This window comes from Betta splendens, chromosome 9 (assembly GCF_900634795.4).
Source record: "Betta splendens chromosome 9, fBetSpl5.4, whole genome shotgun sequence".
Taxonomy (NCBI): Eukaryota; Metazoa; Chordata; class Actinopteri; order Anabantiformes; family Osphronemidae; genus Betta; species Betta splendens.
This window is the reverse complement of record NC_040889.2, coordinates 13,168,753-13,192,817: the sequence shown is the minus strand read 5'-3', so window position 1 is coordinate 13,192,817 and position 24,065 is coordinate 13,168,753. Positions and strand designations below refer to the sequence as shown.

At 46.8% G+C, this 24,065-nt stretch overlaps 1 protein-coding gene across 3 annotated transcripts; it reads right to left on the bottom strand.

Annotated features, from left to right (window-relative positions):
- Positions 1-461: 461 nt before the first annotated feature.
- Positions 462-24,036, bottom strand: lrp6 (low density lipoprotein receptor-related protein 6). 3 transcript variants are annotated; one of them, XM_055511427.1, is made up of 24 exons: positions 23,529-24,036; positions 20,753-21,149; positions 16,170-16,367; positions 15,747-15,943; positions 14,638-14,769; positions 12,849-13,245; positions 12,141-12,312; positions 10,632-10,848; positions 9,288-9,577; positions 8,944-9,170; positions 8,673-8,857; positions 7,938-8,264; positions 7,655-7,857; positions 7,365-7,576; positions 6,371-6,561; positions 6,150-6,151; positions 5,674-5,974; positions 5,473-5,598; positions 5,163-5,399; positions 4,835-4,945; positions 4,353-4,583; positions 4,137-4,273; positions 3,967-4,064; positions 462-3,459 (listed from the first exon to the last, which is right to left on the bottom strand). In XM_055511427.1, the coding sequence occupies exons 1-24, from the start codon at positions 23,581-23,583 to the stop codon at positions 3,159-3,161; spliced, it is 4,944 nt and encodes a 1,647-aa protein (XP_055367402.1). In that variant the 5' UTR covers positions 23,584-24,036; the 3' UTR covers positions 462-3,158. The 3 variants fall into 3 exon arrangements, with proteins under 3 accessions (XP_055367402.1, XP_029016136.1, XP_029016137.1); XM_029160303.3 differs by lacking the exon at positions 6,150-6,151 and having other exon boundaries at positions 5,154-5,399; positions 5,674-5,883; positions 23,529-24,035; XM_029160304.3 differs by lacking the exon at positions 6,150-6,151 and having other exon boundaries at positions 5,674-5,883; positions 23,529-24,035.
- Positions 24,037-24,065: the final 29 nt, after the last annotated feature.

Here is a 24,065-nt window from a genome sequence, read left to right as displayed (position 1 = left end):
AGCATGGATGAAGTCTTAGATGAAAACAACACAAGCTTCTCAGCTTTTGTCTTCCGCTGACACACCTGAAAACAAAAGTGCTTAAAAAAACACATCCTGTTTTTACATTTCTACTTTCTTTGATTCTTTTCACCAATGTCCCTCTCGGCCTGTACAAAAAAGAGCTTTATGTCGATAACAAATGATTCAGATTTAAAGGTTTATGTTATCTTGTTTCTGTGGGTCAGATGTTTCATGGTTCACCTGACCTTTTTGCCAAATCTGCAAAGTCAGATGAGAATGTGATTATACACAGGAAAGTTATTCCCATAAACCTTTACACCACAAAGTGTCCTGAGAACCATAAATACTAAAAACATTAATCTTGGAGTGCCCTTGTGGTATCAAACGGATCTAAACACATTTTTAAGACCAGAAGAACTAACCAATAAAGTTAGAAATCAGTAAAGGTTTCAGTAAAGTCTTGTCAAAATCTCATTTTAATTCATTGGTGGACAGGTTAGTATACACCTGCTGATGTACAACAGCATTTTATCTGTGGACACTAAGGGGTTGATGGTTTCAGAAGCACATCTCAAATACTTTGAACTCAAACATTATCCATGTGATCATTCCCCTCTACTTATCCCCTCAGAACTAAAAGAGTTTAGTTCCAACTAAATTTTCAGTCTTAAAAGTGATATTTAATAAACTGAAATTACTCAATTCCCCAAATTATATGTTGGAAATTCCAGTCAGAGTTCACAGATTCACAAAATAATCCTACAGATCTTGTCCAGTATAATTTAGTCACAGCCGATGAAGAGGGAACAAATAGAGTAAAAAAAAAAAAAAAAAAAACAAGCACAGAAAAACAATGTGAAATCTGAGGGAACGCAAAACCACAAGCAACCAGACAAAGATCAGTCATCTTGTTCTGAACACAAATAAAATGTGCTTTTATATGAATTCACTGCCGCTCAAACAAAAACGGATTTTGTAACAGAAATCAGTAAAAAAACAACAACAACAAAAAAAAACTATGTTGTAAAGTGCAATTAGAGAATGAGAACCTCTCCCAAAAATATTCTGAAACTGAACGTGTGCAGCTCAGAAAAGCACACGATGTGAAGTAGCAGATTAGTGATTGTACCGAGGCTGATGACGTACCCGAATCAAAACAACAACAACAACAACATTTGGCGTTGTCCAGACGACATTCAGCTTTCTACTCTGCAAACATGACATTAGTTTCAAAGTGACCTCTGGAGGAACAGACACATTGTTTTATGTGCTCAGCCTGTTAAAAACGATGATGTTAAACCCAAAACAAGATTATCAATTTTGCGAAGCATAGACGCTCAAAGCACAAGCCAATTCATTAGAAACCTGTGCTGTTGTAACTGCAGTCTGTGCAAATCACTGTTCAACTAAAACCAAGAAACCAACACATGACGCTAAATGCCAACGATGCAACTGCAGGACTGGAGCACAAAAAAACCATCACGTGTGCACATATTCAGGCGGCTGCTGCCATCACAAGATTTATCTGGGATTCAATAAATTTCAGTAAAAATTAAAATCCCTCACTTTTTGTAATTTGAAGAACTGTAGACAAAAAGACCTGATTTAAAAAAAAGGAGCTAGGGTTTTGGAGACACTGACGATGTTCTGGGTTGGTAATGTCTCATCCAGACAGAAGACACGTGTTTGTAAAGCAGTAGATTGTCTTCAGACTCATGCTGGTGTTTGTTGCTCTCTTCAGATGACGCAACATGTTGTGTGTAAAAATAGATTTCTGGTCGTCATGAGAAGCACAAGACAAGAACAAGAGTTAAAAAACTGATTGTTGGCATAAGCTCTGGTCCCGGCTTCAGGCGCCTGGACTCGGCTCCCGACGTTTCCCTTCGCTTGGTTAACAAAGATTATTTTGGCACAACAGTCCTTCACACATCAGATACTAAAAACCTGGATATGTTCCTCGATTTGACGGATCTGAGATTGTCGTTGTACGTTCAGAGTGATTATTCTATAGAAAAATATAATGAAGCAATATTAAAAAAAGGCGGAATGAAAAGTACTGCAAAAATGGATCAATGTACAATGATTTCGTATATAGCTTATAAATACGTTATCTACACAATGTGGTATAAAAATACTATATAGCATTTAGTGGGCACTGGATCCTTTGTGTCTTTTCCCAAGGTAACAACAACAAAGATAAAAAAAATAAAATAAAAAAAAAGATGAACGTGAAACTGGTCAGGCACAAGGTCGTGTTTGTGGCGCTGCCGCCTCCTCGTGGAAACAGGAGCAGAAGAAAGTGGAGGGAAACGGATGAATGTCGCAGCTTTGGGCACCAAGCACCAAACAAGCTACGCTTTTGGTTTCAACGTGTCAGAACGTTGTGATAATCCCAGATGTGAGTCACGTTACAGACGTTTAGTGTTTTAGGCCCTGATGGTCACAGAGTCTGAGTTTAGCGTGAGAAGCTGGTGGAGCAGGGGTTCTGACTTCACCTGCACCATCACATCAGAGCTTCTCTTTATTGCTGAGGCATCGTTCTGGGAGAAACCTTCGCTCGTCTTCTGTCTGGGGCTCGTTACGCAGATCACTAATGCTTTTATTGCTTCGAGCCAGATTCCTGGTTTTTAGACTCACATCCAAAAAGTGTTTCATTAATGAACGGGAGGTCAATTCAAATGGGAAACCCAGAACCACGGCGAGACTCTGTGTCCTGGCCGGTCGCTGCAGGGCTCCGTCCGGGCCGCAAACCGTCCTGTTCTCCAGCAGCTGTTTTTCATATTTGGCATCAAATAAATTAAAATGTCCACTACCCAGCTTCCGTTGTATTGTCCTTCGGCCTCTTTTCTCCAGCTTTAAGGCAACTTATACGTGTGATGATTTTAATAAAACCCCTTTCTTAAAAAAAAATGTACAAATTTCTTAATACAAACCTCTATGGCATCATCAGTAAACACTGTATAGAAAATATATAAATATGCTTTTCTCTTTTTAATGTACAAATGTTCTGCAGCTCCCGTTTCTCCTTTGTCTCCTTTGTGTCCTGCCTCTCGCTCCTCCTCGGCTACGTCAGTCTCTCTTCCCATTTTTAACCTCTTTTATGCACAATTGCTATTTACAGTGACGGGCAGAGCTGTGCGGAAGGAGGGCTCGGCTCAGGACGAGTCCGTGCAGGGTGACGGTGGGGGCGGGTACAGGTGGTGGGAGTAGCTGCGCTCGGTGTAAGGCGATGGAGGGCAGCTCTCACAGTTCTCCTCCGCTGACAGATACTGGCTGCGGGGGGTCGGCGGTGGCGGGAAAGGCTCCGAGTCATAGTTGAGGTCGCTGGTGTAGCCCTTGGCGGCTGCGCTGGACTTTAGTGGAGCCCGGCGTCCTGGTGTGTAGTCGCTGTCACACACGTCGGTGCTGCAGGGGGTGGTGGGAGGCGCAAAGTGGCGGTAGGTGTAGGGCCGGTAGCTGGAGGAGGGAAGCAAAGAGGAAAATTATGAGGAAAGCAGCTGGAACAACAAGGAGCAGGTATGAACGATCATCTGGAGTCTACTTTCAGCTTTAAACCTCCAGGATCCTGGTTCCTTCCACATTACCCTCCGTGTCGGGGACCAGCTTCCTTCAACACAGCTGCTGGTGCGTTGTGAACCCCTGCTCTAAGGAAGCTGCACCATTTATTTCTATCTGAAAAATTAGTCTGCCTTTATTTGGTTAAATCCTACACACGAAGCAAACGTTTGAAAAAAAGCTAGATGTGAGAAAACCAACAAAAGGAAGCGATCAGCTGTTTGTGCTGTAAACATGCGTTGGTCTCCTAGTCACTGCTCAGTGAACTCAGACCAAACCCATTAGTCTGGACTCAAATACACAAGATAAAAAACTGAGCGGTGGGGATCAGAAGCAGCAAATTAAGTGTAGAAGCCTAAACGGGAAATGTAACTTTAAGTGGTCTAAAAGTGAGAAACACACAAGCACCTGTAGGATCGATGGGTCGAGGGACTGTTGGAGGAATAACCAAACTCCATGGTGTACTGAGAACGGACCGTAGCAGGAGAAGGAGGAGGGTTCAGGATCTGGCGAAAGGAAAGAGGCGTTCAGGGACGACACACAGAAATGTCTGACTTGATGAAAGAAGCTTGACTCACCGGGGGGAAGTAGGTTCCCTTTGTGCTGGAGGAGCTGCTAGACGAAGCTCCAGTGACGTGGGCGCGGTCGTACGGGGGCCCGCTGCTCCCACCCATGATACTGAGCGAGCCAATCACAGATTTGCCCCTGGACATACCTGAGTCAACAGTGACAGAACAAACGTCAGCCTCAGGCTCATTACGGCCCGGAGACAGCGATTTCTACCCAACACTAACCTGGCAGCGAGCTGGACAGCGAGCTTGGATGTGGGACGTATCCCAACGGCACCGACGACGGCCCGTGAACGACAAAGTCATTGGTGACGGTTTCACCATCGTCCTTCATCTGTGGACAAAGGACGCGTTGGCACACGAAGTACACGGCCCCCACCACAAACAGCGCCATAACTACGCCCACGATGGAGCCAATAGTGTTGTTGGATTGAGGAGACGGCTCCTCTGTTGGGTCTGAAACCACAGAAGAAGAGTTTGGTTAGCACACCTCCACTAACTCTAGCACATTATGAGCAGCAGGAACAATTTTTTTAAATCACCAATTATAAACAAGCCTGACTGGTGCAAACATGTTGCGTGTGAATGATTAGAACAACATAATTGTTGAATTATTATTATGACCCATGTCTAGTTTGAATATTCACGTTTGCTGCACAGTTGGATTGATACTTGTTTCAGTCCAGATGTGACAGATGTGGACTCACAGCAGCCGAGTTCGTCAGAGTTGTCTGTACAATCCATGTTGTTGTCACACTTCTTGTGTTTGCCGATGCACTGACCGTTGCTGCAGGTGAACTGATCGGGAGGACAAGGCACTAGGAGGCAAACATTACAGTCACAGAAGTGAAGCTATGCACGATTTGTCATGGTAAAAGTCTGATCAGTCACGGAGAAGCAAACTCAAATAAAACATCCAGTGTTTTTTCCTTTCAAAATGTTTGGGATCTAAATGTTTCCAGACCTGGACTCCAAATAAAACCAAGCAGTTTGTTGCTTTAAAGAGAAAGAGTTGGGGGGAGTTACCTGTCTCACCTTCACACTTGTTCTCGTCGGAACGGTCCTGACAGTTCACTTCTCCATTGCAGCGGAGGCTCAGGTCGATGCACTGACGGCTGTCGCACTGGAACTCTGACTCGGAGCAGACAGGGCAGTCCTCCTCATCGCTGCTGTCATCACATTCAGGGTAGCCATCGCATCGCCACGCCTGAGGGATACAGTCCACCTCACCGGATGTGCAGGAAAACTGCTCTGGGGAACAGGTAGGAGGCTCTGAGGAGGACACAGACAGGGTTAGGGAGCAGACGCCCAGCTGGTGGGAGGATCTGAGGTTAAGAACACTCACCTCCACAGGAAAGTTCGTCCTGCAGCAGCACCAGGTGCACGGGACACGAGCAGCGCGTCGTCCCGTCTCCCTTGACGATGCAGATGTGGGAGCAGCCACCGTTATCCCAGGTGCACGGGTGTTTACCTGGGGAAAAAGCCTCAGGTGAGTCATAGTCATGTGGCTGTGCTTCTCCCATTAGCGGTGGGTAAGGGGACTCACTGTACTCCCTCATGTCCAGCTCGTGCACAGCGTGGATGTCGCTCAGGTAGGCGATGCGAGCCTGGATCTTGGTGCGTCCCTCTCGTGTCGTCTTATCGATGCGTTCGATCATCTGCTGCTGTTTGTCGATCCAGTACAGGTGGCTGCCAAACACAGTCAGCCCGACCGGCTGCAGGATGTTGGAGTCGGCGATCACGATCCGATTGGCTCCTGTATTTATTACAACAAAACAAGGCTGAAGGATGGGAAGGGACGAAGGAAGCAAACTGGGAATTGAGGGTGAGACAGGAGAGGTGGAGGACTGGACAGAACACGCCGAGGTCAGCTCAAGAATACAGCCACACATTAAGCTCCTCATAGTAAAATACACATTTGTTTCCTGCTCTCACGACAATGGTCTGTGACATTTATTCCCTTTGCTGCTGGGCTACGACGTGAGAACAGGTTCTCTGACAGTGTGGTGCTCCTCTGCTCACCTCTCAGACACATGCTTCACATTCCTGTTGGCTTGTGTGAGGCACCAGGGAATCATAGGAATGTGCTGAGCTCGGCTCCACGCCAGCTTTAAAAAGTGTGTTCCAACATTTGCTGCCTGACTCCTCCACCCACTGAACAGTGAACCTACGTCACCTTCAGAGGGTCTCCTGGGACCAGTGGCCGTGGGGACCAGTGTAGTGGAAAACAGGACTCGACTCACCAGAGAGGTCACTGCTCTCGATGCGCCGCAGGTCCGAGTCCACCCAGAACAACTTTCCAACCTCGTTGTCAATCGCAAGCGCGACGGGTTTCCCCAAACCACTGAAGAACAAAACCTCCCGCTCTGTCCCGTCCAGCGCTGCCCGCTCGATCTTTGGAGAGCGCTCCAGCAGGTTGGTGAAGTACATGTACCTGTGAAACACAACGAGGACGGAGTCAGTGGGACCGAGCGAGTCAAAGTCTGAGTCCCTTCGCTTGATTCCAGGAAGTTTGCTGTCGGAGTGTTTTTCTCTCTGAAGGAACCAGAACATCTGCAAACTTAATTCCTGTACCACACAGGGACCCAGAGATTGCTGCGTGAACCCCGGGCTGAAGGAAACCCTGCAATTATGGCTCCAAACAAGCAGCTTGGAACCACCAATCTTAAAGAACTTCATGAGCCCGAAAGAAGCAACAAGGAGAACAAATTACTGGGCGATCAGAACCAAGACACAAACGCTGAGGAGTAGAGAGCAAGCTGCAGCTGGGGCTGTTTAATAAACGGCAGAGGAAGCTGATCTGCCAGAGACACCTGTAGCTTCCTGGAACTGGATTTAACCAACGTTCAGCTGAAAGAGAAAACTACAGTAAAGGGTTGAAATCAGACTGGACGATTTATCTTTACATCTCAAAATCACACTTTTGATAAACCGGAAAAACAAATTATGATGAACCTCACGCTTGGTTCTGGTTACTTCAGAGCTTGAACTGCTGGGACGTTAACATTTTACATTCAGTAGTAGGCAATGATGATGCAAACTGGTTCTTCAGACTACAACCAATGCCAGGACACTGGTCGATGCACTGTTTGAATCAGAGCAGGACTGACAGATCAGACTTGTGTGTCTGACCAAAAATCAGCATTTAAACCATTTACTCATCACTAATGCTACTATCTGTCTGTTCCCACCACTGGGTTCAGCCATGATCGGTTCGGTTCTGGCTCAAACACTGACCCTCGCTCTGGGTTGACGACAATGGCTCTGGGTTTGTCGTGCTCTCCCCTCAGAACCACCCCAACTCTGCTTCCATCTGTTCGGGTGACATTGATGACGTTGGTGACTTCGCTGGTCCAGTAGATGAAGCGGCTGTAGATGTCGATGCTCAGGTCGTAGAGCTGCAGGCCCTGAACGGGTCCAGTCAGCGAGCTAGACACCACTACCAAGCTCTGAGCAGAGAGAAGCAGGTCAGGGAGCAGCAGAAGAAGAACATTAGACTTCAGTGTCAGACAAAAAGCACAACTCACCTGGTTTCCGTCCTCCTGGGCCCGGCGGATCACGTTCTGCTTGGAGTCAATCCAGTACAGGTGTTTGTCCAGTGGGTCGTAGTCGATAGCACGAACGTTCCTCAGGCTGTGGATGGGGAGGATGATGTCTGGACTCTGCTGCTCATCAATCACCATGCGGTTAATGGCCGTTTTCTGGCTGAAGAGCAGGAAGGCAGTTGGAGCTAAAAGAGAGCAGAAGGCCATTACAACAATCCAACCCCGGAGGCTCTCGTCAGGCTCAGACTTTGCGCTGAAGTCTCACCGCTGCAGGTCTTGTTGTCGAAGTTGAGTGAAAAGTGGGCGGGACAGCCACAGACAAAGCTGCTGACTGGGACTGCGAGGCAGAGGTGGGAGCAGTGGCCGTTGGTGGAGGCGCAGGCGTTCCAGCCTCCCTGTCTGGATGAGTGGAACACCAGGATGTCCATGACATAGTCCAGGTGGCCTTGGATGACGGTGCGGTTCTGCCCGCTCGTCTTATTGGCTCGCTCGATGCTGCGCTGGCTCCAGTCGGTCCAGTAGATGTAGTCCTGGTACTGGGTGAGGCCAAAGGGGTGAGGGAGGTCATCAGCTATGACCTCACGGTCCTGACCTGAAGACACCAAGAGAAGAGAGACAGGAGGAGTTAGGAAGAAAGCGTGAGGAAGCATTGTGACCGTCAGTGATTAACTATCAATGACTGAATAAAACTGTCTTAACGAAAATCAGAAAACATTAGAAGCAGGTGAGATTAACACTCAGAGTAAACACAGAATAATGACACACACTAGAACTGTGTCTTGTCCTCAACATCCAGCGCCAACAGGAGGCCATTTCTGCAGCAGCAGAAGGAGTCTAACAGCAGGATCATTCTATATTGCTCCTGGTTTGCATCCACAACGTGCTGAGGATCAGACAGGTGGTCTGATCTGAAGTTTGAAGTGAGAAGGCATCACAGGCAGCGCAGACAAACTTTATTCTTATGTTACAGGCATCTGACAGGAGTTGCTGTGACACTTACCCAGCATGTTGGAGGACTCTATGAGCGTGGTGTCCAAGTCAGTCCAGTACAGGCGGCGCTCTGCGTAGTCGATAGTCAGTCCGTTGGCTCGGCCCACATCAGCCACCAGCGTGACGCGCCCGGTCCCATCCATCGCTGCTCTGTCAATCTTGGGTTTCCCGCCCCACTCGGTCCAGTACATGTACCTTTAGAGGAGGAACCGTGCAGACATGTTTTACCACACAATCATCATCATCATCTCTGGACGACGCAGCAGGAGAAAATAACTCACCCCTCAGCAGGATCCAGGGCCAGAGCCCGAGGACTGTCCAGATCCTTCCAGACCAGGACCTGCCGGTGCTGCCCGTCCAGTTTGGCCACCTCAATGCGGTTGGTGCCAGTATCAGCCCAGTAAAGGTTCTTCCCCAACCAGTCTACCGCCATCCCCTCTGGATAGTCTAGACCAAACTCTACCACATGCTCCAGAGCGCTGCCATTCATGAAGGCCCGACTGATGGTCTGTGAAGAGACAGAGGTTAAAAGGTCAGCTCATCTGTTCCACTTCTTTTGTATCACTGCTGTAGTTTTGGAGGGGGATAGTGATTCTTAAGAGTTACAATCACACCAGGAACTCACTTTCAGAGTGATGTCGGTCCAGTAGATGCGGTTGTCTGTGACGTCAAAGTCGAGCGCCGAGGCCTCCTTGACGCCAGTAAGTGGGATGGCCACGTTGTTGTTGTTGGTCTCCAGGGAGATGCGGCGGATGTCTGTGTGTCGGGAGAAGAGCAGGAAGGCCTCGGGGACGATGCAGGTCCGCATGTCAGCGATGAGCTCCAGGCCGATGGGACACCCACACTGAACGCCCTGAGGCTTGTAGAGGCAGAGGTGGCTGCAGCCCCCGTTGTTCTCCGCACACGGATTCGTACCTGACCAGACATTAGAGGAGCTCAGGATTATACATTCATCCAGTGGACTATTTTGACAGCTGCTTTTAATGAGGAATTATTGATATTGTTCATTTGGAAAACGTGGCTGTTACAATAATGACTGTTACTTTTATAAATCCTAATACAGGTGTAAACACACGTCTGTAATCTGGAACAATAAATTCAGTGAGTGAAATGTAGTATGAAATTACTCTTGGCAGCTGTGTTTGTCAGATGCCTTAAAACCAAAGACAAACATTTAAACAACCTGAAGAAGCTCCACTGGCAGGAAACAATATTCTGTCTCTGTGTCAGGATACGTTTAGCTCACATTAAATATGTGAATATTTATTTGGCCCAGTCAAAGATTTCCAGCAGCTCATCTTTTATTCACCAGGGTGAAGCTACTTACATCCAAACAGGAAAAAAGGGAAGAAGTCAGTACTAAACACTGAATACTTCGAATTTTTCCTGCATGAAAATGATCAATGTTGACAACTGCTAACACCAGTACTTAGGTCCGAACCACTAGCAGCCTCAGAAATACCAACACATCCCTTCAAATCATCATCATTAAACCAAAGCAGCAGCTCTGACGAGAGGACAGCGATAGAGTTTAATTCCTAGAGCTCAGAGGAGGGAGGAGGGGGAGCAGAACCGTGGCTTTGCAGCCAGTATCAGATGAGGTGATGAAATATTAATGCGCCATTATCTCAGTTTCCCGCTCAGACTGGGCTGCAGAGACTTGACAAAAACTCCAGGATTCAGCAGCTGCAGAGTGAAAACAACAAGCTGCAGAGCTGCTGCACCTCAACCTGAACAACCAACCACTTCTGATACGAGACCAACAGAACCGATCCGTGCCCAGAATGTGCTGGAGGTTGTATGTGCCAAACAAAGCAAAAAACTACTGAGGATGTTACAGCTTAGTATAAATGATTAAAGCCCTGGATGGGTCATGTACACAATTAGACAGGAGTAAAAATAACAGCACAACATTTAAACTGGTTCATACACAACATGAGCAACGACCCTGATCTGACCCATGACTTACCGAAAGACTTGTGGACACAAGCGGCTTTGAGGCCCATGAGGTCGGGCAGCTGATCGATGATGAACTCTCTCTCCGCGGTGTGTTTGTGGACCCGTTCAATGCTGCGGCGCTGCCAGTCGGTCCAGTAGATGTAGTCGTCCAGCAGGGTGAAGCCGAAGATGTGAGGAAGCTTATCCTCCACCAGCACCCGCCTCCCGGTCCCGTCCATGTTCATCACCTGGGACAGGGGGAGACACCAGCCAGTTAGCTCAGCTCCGAGTTATTGGATACAGCTGAGAAGCAATAAAAATTTGAAGACAACCCAAAGCATTATGCAAAAATCACTGAAACGCAGCTTCAGCTTCACGTCAACTAACAGAACTAAAACAGGTGTGGAACGGCTGATAAACAAACAGAAATGTGCATTTCAGTGTTCTACATGTTTCGCAGTTGGTGGTGCTACGATGTGGGCGTGTGGTGGCCTCTCCATGTCTCATTCGGCAGCGTTACCACATTTCCGCCCCTGCTCGTCACAAACTTACACCTATAAAGCAGGAGGCAGCAGATGCAGCTGAAAAAACCTGAACAAACCCTGAACGAGCAGCCAAACGAAGACTATCAACTCAAACATTCTTAAACGTTCTGCTTCATTACATCATCAGTAAAGTGTTCTTTTATCAGCACAAACCCAACAATCCAATGAAAGACAACAGTGCTGATGGAGCTTCAGTCACGAGGGTGAAGTTACCGTACCAGGTACAGTTCAGCACAACCTGACACTGAGCAGCAGCAAAACAAATTTTCTGATCCTTCAACTGCTGAAATGTAGCAAAATTAAATAAACAGCTCAGAAAAAACTAAATCTAACTTGCGTGTAATTCCTCCCTCATTTATGTGTAAATGATGTGAAAGGACCCGTCAGCAGTGGTGACATGTCAGGAATCGGAGAACAGATGAAAACAGGGAGGCCTGTAATCTGCTTGGGCTGGACTGATCAATGCTGCTGCTGCAGGGATGGCTGCCATCTTCCTAAACATGACATATACACACACACACACGCACCGTGGTGTATAAATATAAAATGAAGTTTCCATCTCAGCACAATGGCCTCAGCCAAAAGGTCTCCGCTGGTTTGGGAGTTGTGACCACAGCGCGGCGACGGTTTCAGATTCTCGGTCTATTCTAAACAGCGCCGACCACAGCTGGAGTGCAGGCCGCAATCGGAACCAGATGTGGGATTGTGCCGCAAAAACTGGGTCCTCAGAGAAATCAGAGGAAGGGAGGGAGGCCCGCTCAGTCCCTGTAGGCAGGACCAGAACCGATACTCCTAGCTTTAAAGGTGTGAAAGCCCAAAAAGAGCGAATCAAGATCACACTTCCATTCCAGACTGGACTGTCAGCACGTCAGTGTAACAGCCTCCTGAACAGCCAAGGAGGATGAATAATACAGAGGAGCAGCGCTGACACCAGGAGCCCCCCCTGCTCCCGTCCTCCAGGTGGACACAGATGGACACAAAGACCAAGTTCCCACCTCGATCTTGTCCGTCTTGGCGTCGCCCCAGTAGATTTTGCGCTCGTCGTAGTCAAGTGCGAGGCCGTTGGGCCAACCCAGAGAGGTGTTCACCATCACCAGCCGCTCCATGCCATCCAGATCAGCACGTTCGATCTTTGGCACCTTGCCCCAGTCAGTCCAGTACATGTATCTGAAAGGGACCAGAAAGACAGAATCACTCAAAGAAGAAGATTATTATGGTTCTATCAGTGAAAGCATGACATCAAGGTGTGTTAAACGTGCAACTGGTCAAACCTCCAAAGTTACTATGACACATGACAAAAAGAGAATATGTCACAGCTGAAAAATATTTATCATTTTGATTAAAAAATTAAAAATGTTGGTTTATGTATGCCGTTTATCTGCTTGTGACTGAAGCTTCATACTGAAGTCGAGCGAAGTTCAGTCAGTGGAATTCCCATTCAGACAGTGAAGGAACCAGAGCCACGTTTATTAAATCACCTCTGTAAGAGGGAGAGTCCTTTCTTAGCAGCTCAAGCACAGAGCGAGCTGCTTAAACACAGATTTAAATGAATCATGGACGTAATTGTGAAGAATGTAAAAATATCATCTCTGAAGTTATTGGTCATGTTACAAACAAAGAAACTTGAATGAGGGGAGAAACACAATAATGGACAGACAGGGACAAAGAAGTCCTGAAAAATGTTCTCACACAGACTCACTCACCCAGCAACAGGGTCCAGCACAATGGCTCTGGGCTCATCCAGGTCTTCAGAGATCAGAATTTTGCGCATGGTCCCATTGAGTCGCGTCACTTCAATGTGGTCTGTGCCGGTGTCGGTCCAGTACAGGTTTCGTGCAATCCAGTCAACAGCAATTCCATCGGGGTGGTTGACTTGGGACGTGACTACAAACTGGGCGTCGCTGCCGTCCAGCAGGGAGCGGCGGATGGCCTTCATGTCATCGTCCGTCCAGTAGATGTAGCGCTCCACCGGGTCATAGTCGATGGCGATGGCGTGTCGGATGTCGTCCACCTGCAGGATGATATCGGTAAAGTCCGGCGTGTCCAGAGAGATTCGTCGAAGGTCTGTTCTCCGAGCCAACAGCAGCATCTGAGTCGCACCTGGAGCAGAAAGGTCAGGAATCAGTTTAACCCTAACCAGGATTCTGACAGGGAACTGGTGTTCAGACGACAGGAACGTTGCAGGTCCTCAGATCAGACTGATGCTAAACACAGGTCACCGTCATCACCTGAGGTTTGTGCTGAAGCAGTTGGATCTGATTTATTCTGTTGGGTGTTAGTTATTGAGGTTTGAGAGGAAACTTCTTTAGTGAAGCTAATGAGAAAAACAAGCTCTGACTTTATTTAAGACCAAAAGGCTGACAACATACCTGAACCTTGCACAGGACTTGTTTATCTGATCATAACATTAGAGCAGAAATGTAGATGAGCTACATCCTCTACTCATCTGTTCACTAAACCAAACTAATGTCCGCAAAAACACTGAACAAAAGCAACAAATGAGTGGTTTTTCCCCGACATTAGCACCGTGTGGTGGAGGAGTTTAGGGCTGCAGTCAGACAATAAGGTTCAGCTTTCAGCGCCGGCTGGGGCCACATTTTCACTCTGATATTCTGGTTTAAGGAGCAAAAAAGCTTGAGTGAAATAGTTAAACCCCAGCAGTGAAAGGAAGCATTGTCTGCAGAGGGAGCATGTGATCCTGTCCTTTACAAAAGCTTCCCCGCCTTCACTCCTCCGTTGCTCTGCAGGCGAGGCTACCCAACCAAAAAATGTAAATAAAAGAGGCAGAGGGAGGGAAACATTCAAACAGCTAGCGTGGTGATGGAGTAGGGTTACCACGGCAACCACAGGTCAGCCCAACACCGCTCTGAGCATTTGGCCACAACAGCGATGATGAGACGGACAGAAATGAAGCGAGTGCATTGTCAGAGTCCTTAAATGAAGGAAAAGCTAATGAGGTTTGTTGGAGAGAGGATCTGCTGGCAGCGCCGCAGGAACAAGGCTCACGCACACTAATCAATTCAATCTGGCTGTTTGGCTCGAATTCTTCTAAACAGTTACACAACAGTGATTCTAATGTTTTCCTTTTTTTCCTTTATGAAAATAATCGTAATCTTCAAATCCAAACTTTTACATGTTTCACTGACGCAGTTCAGAAAACATTTGGATCCGATTGCACTCCAAACAGATAAAACTGTCTACATGCAGCACATGAGGCCTGGACCACAGAGAACCAAGTGTTACAACTACAAAATAACACTGTCAAGGTAACAACGTCATGATGCATTGCGAGAGACTCATCACTAGAATTAAACAGAAGCCTGGAACGACGGTGCAGTGAACAAAGATCATGCAGAGCCTAGACGTGCGTTAAGTTGATAAATGTGTTTCACACCTCATCCAGGGAGCTAAAGCTGATTTTTATAAATTATCCATGACTAATACGGATTAAAAAGGTTAAGTCTGGAGAAGCAAGTTACTTCAGGGCCTCACCGTCTCTGCAGGTTTTCCCGTCCTCCAGGAGCTGGACCCCAGTAGGACAAGCACACTGGTAGTGGGGCTTGGATGGGGAAAGGAGGCAGAGGTGGGAGCAACCTCCGTTGTTCACAGAGCAGGGGGTGCTCACTGCCGACATACAGACTCAAGTTAAAACAGTGCAAATCAACAAGAGTTTGACCTTCCTTCTCTAAAGGTTAACATTGTTTGATGTACATAAAAGCTCATTAAGAGTCCTGAACCAAAAGACTCTAATTTTTTGACAGAAAACAAACAGGGAATAGATGAGAAATTACCAAAAAAAAACAAGTTCATATCTGTAAATCTGAATCCAATTCAACTAATACAGAAACATTAACAAACATATTTCATCAAAGCCTTTTTCTTAAAATTGTATCAAGGGTAAAGCTCATAAAATCCTTCGTCTGACTGAATCACAGACGGATAAAAGGTCACAAATGGAAAACACAATCATCAATATGAGTTTTTGTTCTAGGCTGAACGGTTTCACTGCACTGAAAAGAATCAAACTGCTTCAACTCTTTGGAATTCTCCATCACTGATGTTTTATTAAACTCAAACCAGTTGCATCTCTACTGAAGCTCAGCTTGAGGCTACACAGCTGTTTGGTATGCCCACATCTGGATGGAGGATGTGCTACAACTTACGCGCATGTAATCGGTTGTTTCCAACACGAGACACAACACTGAAGGTTGTTTCAGTTAGTGTTCAGATCAACGCACGCATTACGTTTGTTTCCACGTTGCCACGTTTTGATGAATTCATTATTCAACCACAGTTTGAAGTGAGTTTAACTCAACACGTAACAAACATCCAAACCTTCACTGCTTCTTGATTCTCACAAGTAAACATGTAACAGCTTTGAAGACATCTGAAGACTAAACATGGTCCACAGATGAGTCATTAGATACAGGGGATCAGCTGTGTCCTGACAAACCTCAACCTTAACGCACAAAACAATAACCTCCATCTTTCAACAACCTGTTTCAAACCTATAACGGTTGTTAACGGTTGACAAAAAAACCTGTAAAAGCCCAGCAGGCCTAAAAACCCAGACTGTGGACTGACAACATGTCTGTACTCACAGCTGGACTGTCTCTTCGGGCTGAAGACGTGGATGTCCATGGGAGAGAAAATGTCGGAGTGGACGATGCGTTTTTCGGCTCCGGTCTCTTTTTTGCAGGAGTGGATGGAGTGAGTGTTCCAGTCCGTCCAGAACAGAGTGTCATCGTACAGGGTGAGAGCAAAGGGGTGAGGCAGCTCCCCTTTCACCACCACCTCCCTGGAAAGAACAGAGGACAGGTCTTGTCTTAACTGGGCCTTACAGACTTCCTGTTAATCAAGTGTCCACATCAATGATGATGTCATTATTACTGAAGAATAATGAGAGCTGCAGAAAATAAAAGTTCAAAGACCCTTCAACAACAGATACATCTGTAGGAAGGCAGAGTATCAGCAGGACCCTCACCCCAAACCCTTCTGACACCTGAATGTTAACCTGTCTGTACCTGGAGGAGCCGTCAAGGTTGACACGATGAATGAAGTTGTGTTTGGCATCGGCCCAATACAGTTTCTGCTGGCTGTAGTCCAGAGTCAGTCCGTTGGGCCAGTAGATATCTTTATCAATGATCATGGAGCGATTGGTCCCGTCCATTCCGGCCCGCTCAATCTTTGGGATCTCGCCCCAATCTGTCCAGTACATGAACCTGAGGAAGCACAGGACATCCACGCGCACAACAAAAAAGAAACATGTCAGTGATTTTACAGCTTTTCAGTTTCACAGCTTTTCCATCAAAAGAGCAGCAGGAGAGAATCACGTTGTCTGAACCCACATCAGCGTCAGGAGGGAGGCGTGTCTCGAGTGGACACTGGACTTTAACGGATGCTGCTGTTGCTAGGCAACCAACATGAGCAGCAGCAGGTCTGTGTTTATCTCAGCTGCACATAGAAAACAAGCTCCAGATAAGATTTAGACATGACTCCACGCTCTGTTCAGACTCATGACCTGAACAGGGTAACGTTCCTACAACACCTGCAAAAATGACCCCGAACGTGCTTAATGAAAACCGATGTAAAGGTAAAGAACAGCCCAGTAAGGGTCATTGAGTCTCCCACAGAGCTGGAACATTAACACCTTGGTAATAATGCAGTATTAAAACACATGAAAATGATGTATTCCCATGAAAACGCCAGATGTTATGTGGAGCTCAATGCAACATAATGAATAATTAGATCAGGTTGCAGAGAGTCTTTAAGAGAGAATTTATTCATCTAACCCTCATCACTCATTAAACTCTTGGCCCCAACACATCCCCCTCTGACTCAAATCATCTGCTTTTTGTTCAGATCACTGAGCTGTAGGATGCAGCTCAATGTTCATGAGGCTGGAACTATGAATTCATCTGCTGTTGATCGTCTTGATTAATGTAAAACGTGTTTAGTGTGTCAAATACGTTGTCGCATTAGTGTGAGATTATAAGATTGCTTACGGTGAGTGCAGGGCTTCGATTCGTGTATTTGGGATTATTTTAACAACGACAGAAAACACGTGTTTTTGTATTTCAGTGTGTGACACGTTTCCTGCAAACTGTTCTTCTTGGGTAGTAGTTCCAGCTTCAGGGCTGTTTGCAGGAAAAGCAGAGAATGCTGCTGTGCAGCTAATTGCCCTGTTTGTCCATTGTAATTAGCCTCACAGCTGGACGGCCTCTCTGTCCTCCCCCCATCAACCCCCTCACCATGCTCCATCCTCCCATCCCACCCACAGGACAGGAGCCAGGCTGTAATCTGATTACTGCCTAGGTTGACCATGTCAGGCCTGGACCTGAGCTGCCCTTTCACACATGTAGCACAGTACACACAGTCGCCTACTGGAAACAGTCTAGTTCAGATGTAAGGTGGTGTCTGCAGAACATACAGAAGGTCCAAAATGTGCACTGGAGAAATCCGTGGTTGTTCACACTGGAGCTGAGCTAGAGCAACCTTGACCTCGTCAGGACGCCGTCTCCTGAGTCCACAGGCTTTGGACATGTCCACCTCATACCTCACATACACCTGCTCCAGGTCAAGCCAGGACAGGGACATCTGGGCGGCTGCTCTGCACCTCATGCCCCAGCAGGCTGGTGATCAGGCAGGTCCTGTTAAAAGCTGGCAACAGGCCTCAAGGAAATCGGGCAAACTTTACATTTAGTTTCTGATCTTCTGTTTTGAGTTCCACTTTTTCTGACAGTTTCATAAATACTACATTATCCATGAGCCTCCACTTCTGCTGGGAAAAACAAGCTCACAGAACGTATCCCAAAAAGAAACCACAGAATGTGAAGCTGTGCTATTAGATGTGGAGAAATGCACACTGGGAGTTGTAGTTGACGTTTCCTTTTAACAGGATCCTTTCTAACGGCGCTTCATAATAACGATTCAAAAACAAGCCTGAAGATCAACTTCACAGTTCTAGGATGTGAACAGAACCAAAGAAGCCAAAATGTTGAGTCACATCACTTCATGGTGCTTGAGTATTGTTAGTGTCAGAAGTACAAAGCGGCAAGTATCACAGGTGCTGGAACGTCATGTTTCCAGATGAAGGAATGACCCACTAACAGAGCTGCTGGGCCTCTCCACGTAATCCCATTCAGCTCAAGACAAAAGCTTTAACTGATAGCCTGCCCAGGAGCAAAGAGCAGCAACAGCTGCTTGGGTTTCACGGCAAACAAAGCAAACTGCAACAAGCAAACGAGCTGTGACTAACCAGTACACGACGGCTGAGGGTGAACCCAAGCCCAGCCCTACAGAACGACTACATGGGGAAATGGACCCTTCCAAACATTAAGGGAACATTTTCCCTGTCTGAAGCCAGAGCAACGTTGAGTGAAATTTGCACACAACACATCCCCTCACCACAAGAGCTGCATTGTATTTGGTACCTGATGCATTAATCATCCTAGTTGAACCCAGTCCAGCTCTGCGTTCCACCATGGATTTGGAAAACCAGTTTTCTCAAAGACTGCTTCACTGCAACAGACTGAACCCGAGGCACCACGTCTTCCCTTACGGGGAAACTTCCGAATGTTCTTCTGGTTTTAGCTCAGGTTCGTTTCAAATAGATGCAAATTGGCATTTCTTCGTGTAACTGAAGTTGCACTGGAGACAAGAGTAAAGGTTAATCTGCCAAAGCACCTTGACCAAATTTAAACAAGCAGGACAGCTGCTTGATCCAGCTGCTGCCAGAGGTGGCTTTGGTAGAAAACAAAGTGCTATGAGACACACACTGAACCACTCCATCAGCCCTCACACACTGCTGCCAGGTGATTCTAGACGGGAGGTTGCACAACAAGCCAAAGATTAGTGGTGTGAGAGACGAACGCTGACAAAAGGCTGATGAACGTTGTAAACGCTGCACAGTGCAAATATCTTGGACCTAGGGAGTTAAACCAGTAGACAGCTGTAGAAGGAACCAGTCGACCATCACCGGTTTCTAGTGGCCTTTAGTTCAACAAGGACAAATCCCATCTCCCTAAACTCAGCAGTGTCTGCATCAACTGATGCAGGAACACCAAAGCATTCACGGTCAAAGATTATACTTTCTATTATAAAAACCTTTGTTCGAATTTTAGTAAAAACCCCAAGTTTTAAACAGGTGCTGAACCTCATCAGCGTAACAAGTATTTATTATTTATCTGCAGACTTTTTTCTGTGTTTGTGAATCACAGGCTCTGGTAGCGACTTTTATCTCCGATACGGTAGTGGATCAAACACGGAGGGTGGAACAGATTCCATGAATAGAAACCCAAGAGAAAGACGAAAGACAGCACGAGAGAGGGGGAGCAACAAGCTCCGATTTAAATAAAACTAATGAATACATTACAGAGCTCTTTTATCCGAGTCCTAATGGATTTTCATCCTAATCTGACACGTCTGAGTGTGTTTGTGAGAACAGTGACAGAGTCTGTAGCAGATGATGTCGAACGGGTCAAAGAGGCAGAAATCTTCACCCACTGCCTTTAAATTCTAGTAACTGGTACTGAATCTTTTAGTCGTGTAATAAACGATCATCCTCCTCCTGCCAACCTGCCACGGTTTCAAGCAGATGCTTGTCTTTATCTTGAGCTGATTCAAGACATTCCAAAGATGCCGACTCCAGGCTCCTCGTCCTCACAACACAGAAGGAATCTCTACTCGGATGCAGAAGAATACAGTGACCAGCTCAGTCTCCCGCAACCCAATCTGAACTGGGACGAGCTACAAACAAAGCAGCAGAAACACACCCTCCTCCTGTTGTTAAGCAGCCGGAGCCTCGGGGTGCATTCAGGTGCGTGAAATCTACTCTGTAGTACTTCCAGGAGTTTTTAACCGCAAACACACACTGTGCTTGATGCAAAAAACACAAAATGAATGCGAGTCAGAGCTCAACACTGAAACACACACACACACACACACACACGTTTGTCATTAACGTGGGGACTTCCCATTCATATAATGCCTTCCCTAGCCCCTTACCCTAACCATTACAAATGAAGGCAGACGTCTAATCTGAACCAAAACTCAATTCTAACCACAGCCCTAAAATCACATCTTGACCCTCAAAAAAGTTTTCGAACCAGTGGGGACCTGTCATGTGTCCCCACGTTGTCACAGTGTCCTCACCTTGATAGGAAAAACATGGTTTTTCATGGGAAACATGGGAAAACTAATGGGAACGGATTTGTTTGTGAAACGAGTGAACAATGAAGCTGGTGGTTGGATGAGGAGCAGACTGCTCCTGAAGGTCTAGCTTCACTGGGAATCGATTAATGAGCCTAAAGCAAATATATTGAATTCACAGTAGAACAATGAACGGATAATGAGAAACACAGGAAAAAATGTAACAGTGCATATGTAGAACAGACTAATCGGTCTCAGAGACATTAGAGCCCCAAACTCATGCTGGCCTGTTTATTAGTGCAGCTAGAATTTAATTATTAAGTTCATCTTCTATTTTGCAAACTTGAAGAATAAATTGTTGAATAAGTGGATATCTGGGCCCAACCATGAGGACACTTACACACAAAATGATTAGGAGACAGTAAGGTTTAAGAAGCGTGCACCTAAGGTCACTCACCCTCGTTCCGGGTCCAGCGCAATGGCTCTTGGCTGGTCCAGCTCCTGCCAGAACAAAACCTTCCTCAAAGATCCATCCAGTTCTGCCACTTCGATACGATTGGTTTCTGAGTCCGTCCAGTAAAGTTTACTCGCTAACCAATCACAAGCCAGTCCGTCCGGGGAGGCCAAACCCGAAACCACCGTCTGGACCACGCTGGCCCCCGACTGGTTGTACACTGTGCGTTTGATGGCCTCCTCACTCACGTCGCTCCAGTAGATGAGGCCCTGGGAGTAGACGTAGTCCACAGCGGCCGCGTCCTCCAGTCCTCCCACCACCACCGTGGCGTTAGCTTTCTCATGTGCCGCATCCACAAGCCGAAGGTCCCGACGGTTTGCATAAAGCAGCAATGGCACACCTGGAAAAAAAAAAAAAAAAAACATCTGAACATACAAGCAACAGATGGTGAGAAGCACCACAAGGCAGGAAATCGGTCAAAATACAGCATCAGACCACAGAGGAAGGGCCACGTTCCACCACAGAGGCCTGCAGGTGGTGGAGGCAATCATTTACCTGTTCATGGTGTCGACATGTTTTCTAAATGTGAATGGACCTGAATCAGCACAAGAACACCACCACAGTCTGGACAAGGCTTGTCAATCGAATGCATTGGAAGCTTCCTCTCAGCGTAACCAAACTGCAGCATGGGATCAGGGAGCAGGTCACAGAGAGCACAGAGCTCACTGCCAGCCTGCTTCCACTTCACGCAGGGGGAATTTCCTTTGCCAAATATTTACTAAATCACAACATCAAAACCTCCAGCTCCGGTTCCCTCGGGCTGCTCACGAGCCAAGTATCCGCAAATGTCACACACACAGACAGACCCACACACACACTCTGCAATCAGCTGATAACTTCAGGAATACTTACTCCATATGTTATTTCATTCATACCACATGAATAAATAGTCAATACACCATTACAGAAAAGCTTTCCCCAGTTCAAGGTGACATTGTCAAACATGTTTTGATCAGATCCAGATGCTGCTGCAACAGACAGAAAGTTGGACGTTGGTCATTAAATTATATCAGGATGCTTTTAATCCACTAGTAGCTCAGTATGTTAGGAAGGATTGATAAATCACCAACGAATTATCCCAAACCCAACAGACTAATGAATACATATAAAATAAGCAAAAGCTTTAGCTGTTAAAGTCTTTAGACCTAGGGCTTAGTGGATTTTGTGTTTTCACGTGAAACACTGACTTGTCTCAAATGCAGATTATGTCTTGTTCTGTCAGTGACATGAATGAACCTAGAGAATATTTTACATTTTAAGTGGAAAGACAGCAGAATAATTGTCTAATATGAAACAGCTGTGTGACTACCTGCTTTTAGAATCAAACCATCTACCTGTTTTAGTTCAGCTGCTACTGTTAAACCTTGATTTACTGCCTCCATTTAGAGTTGGCTCCAACAAAACAAAACCTGAGATGTGATGTAAAATCCTCCTCGGGTTGAATAGGTCCACGAAGAGTACCTCCCATGATCTGAACTTACTGTGCTTACATTAACCACTGAGTTGATAATCAAACAGGCCATATGTGCAGGACAACGCTGCTCATCAAATTTATATGAAGCCAATATTATTCTAATAAATAAACTCATCTCACCAGATTATGTTAAAATTTGATTTACTGTGAACTAAATAAAATGTTTACAATATCTCTGACATATAAACATTATCTTTTAAATACAACAGTGGAGAAACATGAAACCAATTCCACTATTATCTTTGTGAATCAGGACTTTGCTCAACATGGACATTTTACACAGATTTAGTCTGGGCTCGACCTTGTGAGCAAACACCTGTGAAAAGCAAAGGCTGATCCCTCAGCTTTCATCCTTAGAACGGGTCTGCACAGGTGTCAGCACACGATCCGCTGTCTGATAACCAGCATCCCAGTGCAGTCATAGTCATAACCAGTCACCGACCAGTGGCTCAGACACAACAATGTTCACCAGTGGTAAATTGTGTTGGTGACCAGAACAACAAGAAACTCATTTATTATAGCCAGTAAAAGAATCGATCCCAGATCTCTTCTGTTGACCAGCTGATTTTCAGAAACCAAATCACAGATTTTGTGGATTTAGGGCCAGATTCTGGATTTTGACTCAAGTTTTGCATCATCGTCCAAAGATGACCAAGCTTTCATTGACTTCCCATCTGTTAAACTAAGTATAATTCTGGGAACCTGCAACGAGTAACCAACTGATCCATCCACGGATGGGAGCATCGTGACCCGGACACAGGTTCCACAGAAGCAGTTAGTCTGCTGTTGTTGGTCCGGAGCCGCGTTAGCTCGGAGCTAGTTGCTCGCTAGCTCCAGCAGCATTTGTTGTGCTAACGAATCTCAGGTTTCAAATGCTGGAAGTTACTGGATCCAAAGTTTAAAGCCGCGCACCGCCGCAGTAAACTGGGCTAAAACCGCTCGTCCGGAGCGGAACCCTGGGCCCAGTGAAGACCAGTTGGGCCGAAAGGTTCTGCTCGGAGGTTTTCCAGCCTACTCGGAGCGTTTGTGGTTTCCCCGTCCAGAGATAAGCACGCATAGCTCGGCTGGCTAATGTTAGCTCGGCTCAGGGGAAACCAGACCCGGAGACAGGGCCCTGGCCCGAACTCGGCTCAAGAATTCCTGCGCTACAGCCGCCTTTTACAAACCTCGGCCGCACTTTTCCACGACCGCGCAGCGCAAACGAGGGTGAACCGAAGCTGGAGGCAGCTCAGCGAAGAAACTCACCTCGTATGAGAAGACAAAAACTACACAACAACAGGCTCCGCAGCGCGACACCCATCTTTCCCAGATTCTTGGCCCTGCCGCCTCCTTCTCCTCAGCGCCGCCTTCCCATCGCTGCGGTCGCGTCCTCTGGCGAAAAAGGCGGATTTTGAAGAAAGCTGTGGCTGTAGACCCGCCGGGATGAGCGTTAATCGGTGCCCGCTCCCATCCTGGCTCGGCTGCTTCCACTCGGTGTGTCTCACATTGTCCTGCAGGACCTGCGCCGTGTCCTTCCGCCGTGAGGAAGCTGCTCCCACCGCCTCCGCCCGCGCCTCCGCCGCGCTTCGCGGCTCCGCGGCGGCTATTGTTGTTCTGATTTCTCGCTCTTGGGCCAAAGGCAACGGCGGAAGACGGAAAAGAAGCGGCTGCGAGCTGCTTCAACTGCTGCCCGACAGGTACAGAACCCGAGCCGAACCCTGGAAGAACGAAACGTAGCAGGTCGGCGGTTCGGCTCCGACGCTCACATTCCTGCGGGACTATTTTCTCGAAGCGGAGCACACG

Bases quoted from the DNA above. Each gene is read 5' to 3' on its own strand.
- lrp6 (XM_055511427.1), bottom strand. From the start codon at position 23,583: ATGGGTGTCGCGCTGCGGAGCCTGTTGTTGTGTAGTTTTTGTCTTCTC. The intron at 12,313-12,848 runs GTGAGTGAGTCT...GGTCCCTTTCAG, and splicing joins GTGCTGGACCCTGTTGCTGG to ATACATGTACTGGACTGACT. The intron at 7,858-7,937 runs GTGAGACTTCAG...GCTCTCTTTTAG, and splicing joins CGACAACAAGACCTGCAGCG to CTCCAACTGCCTTCCTGCTC.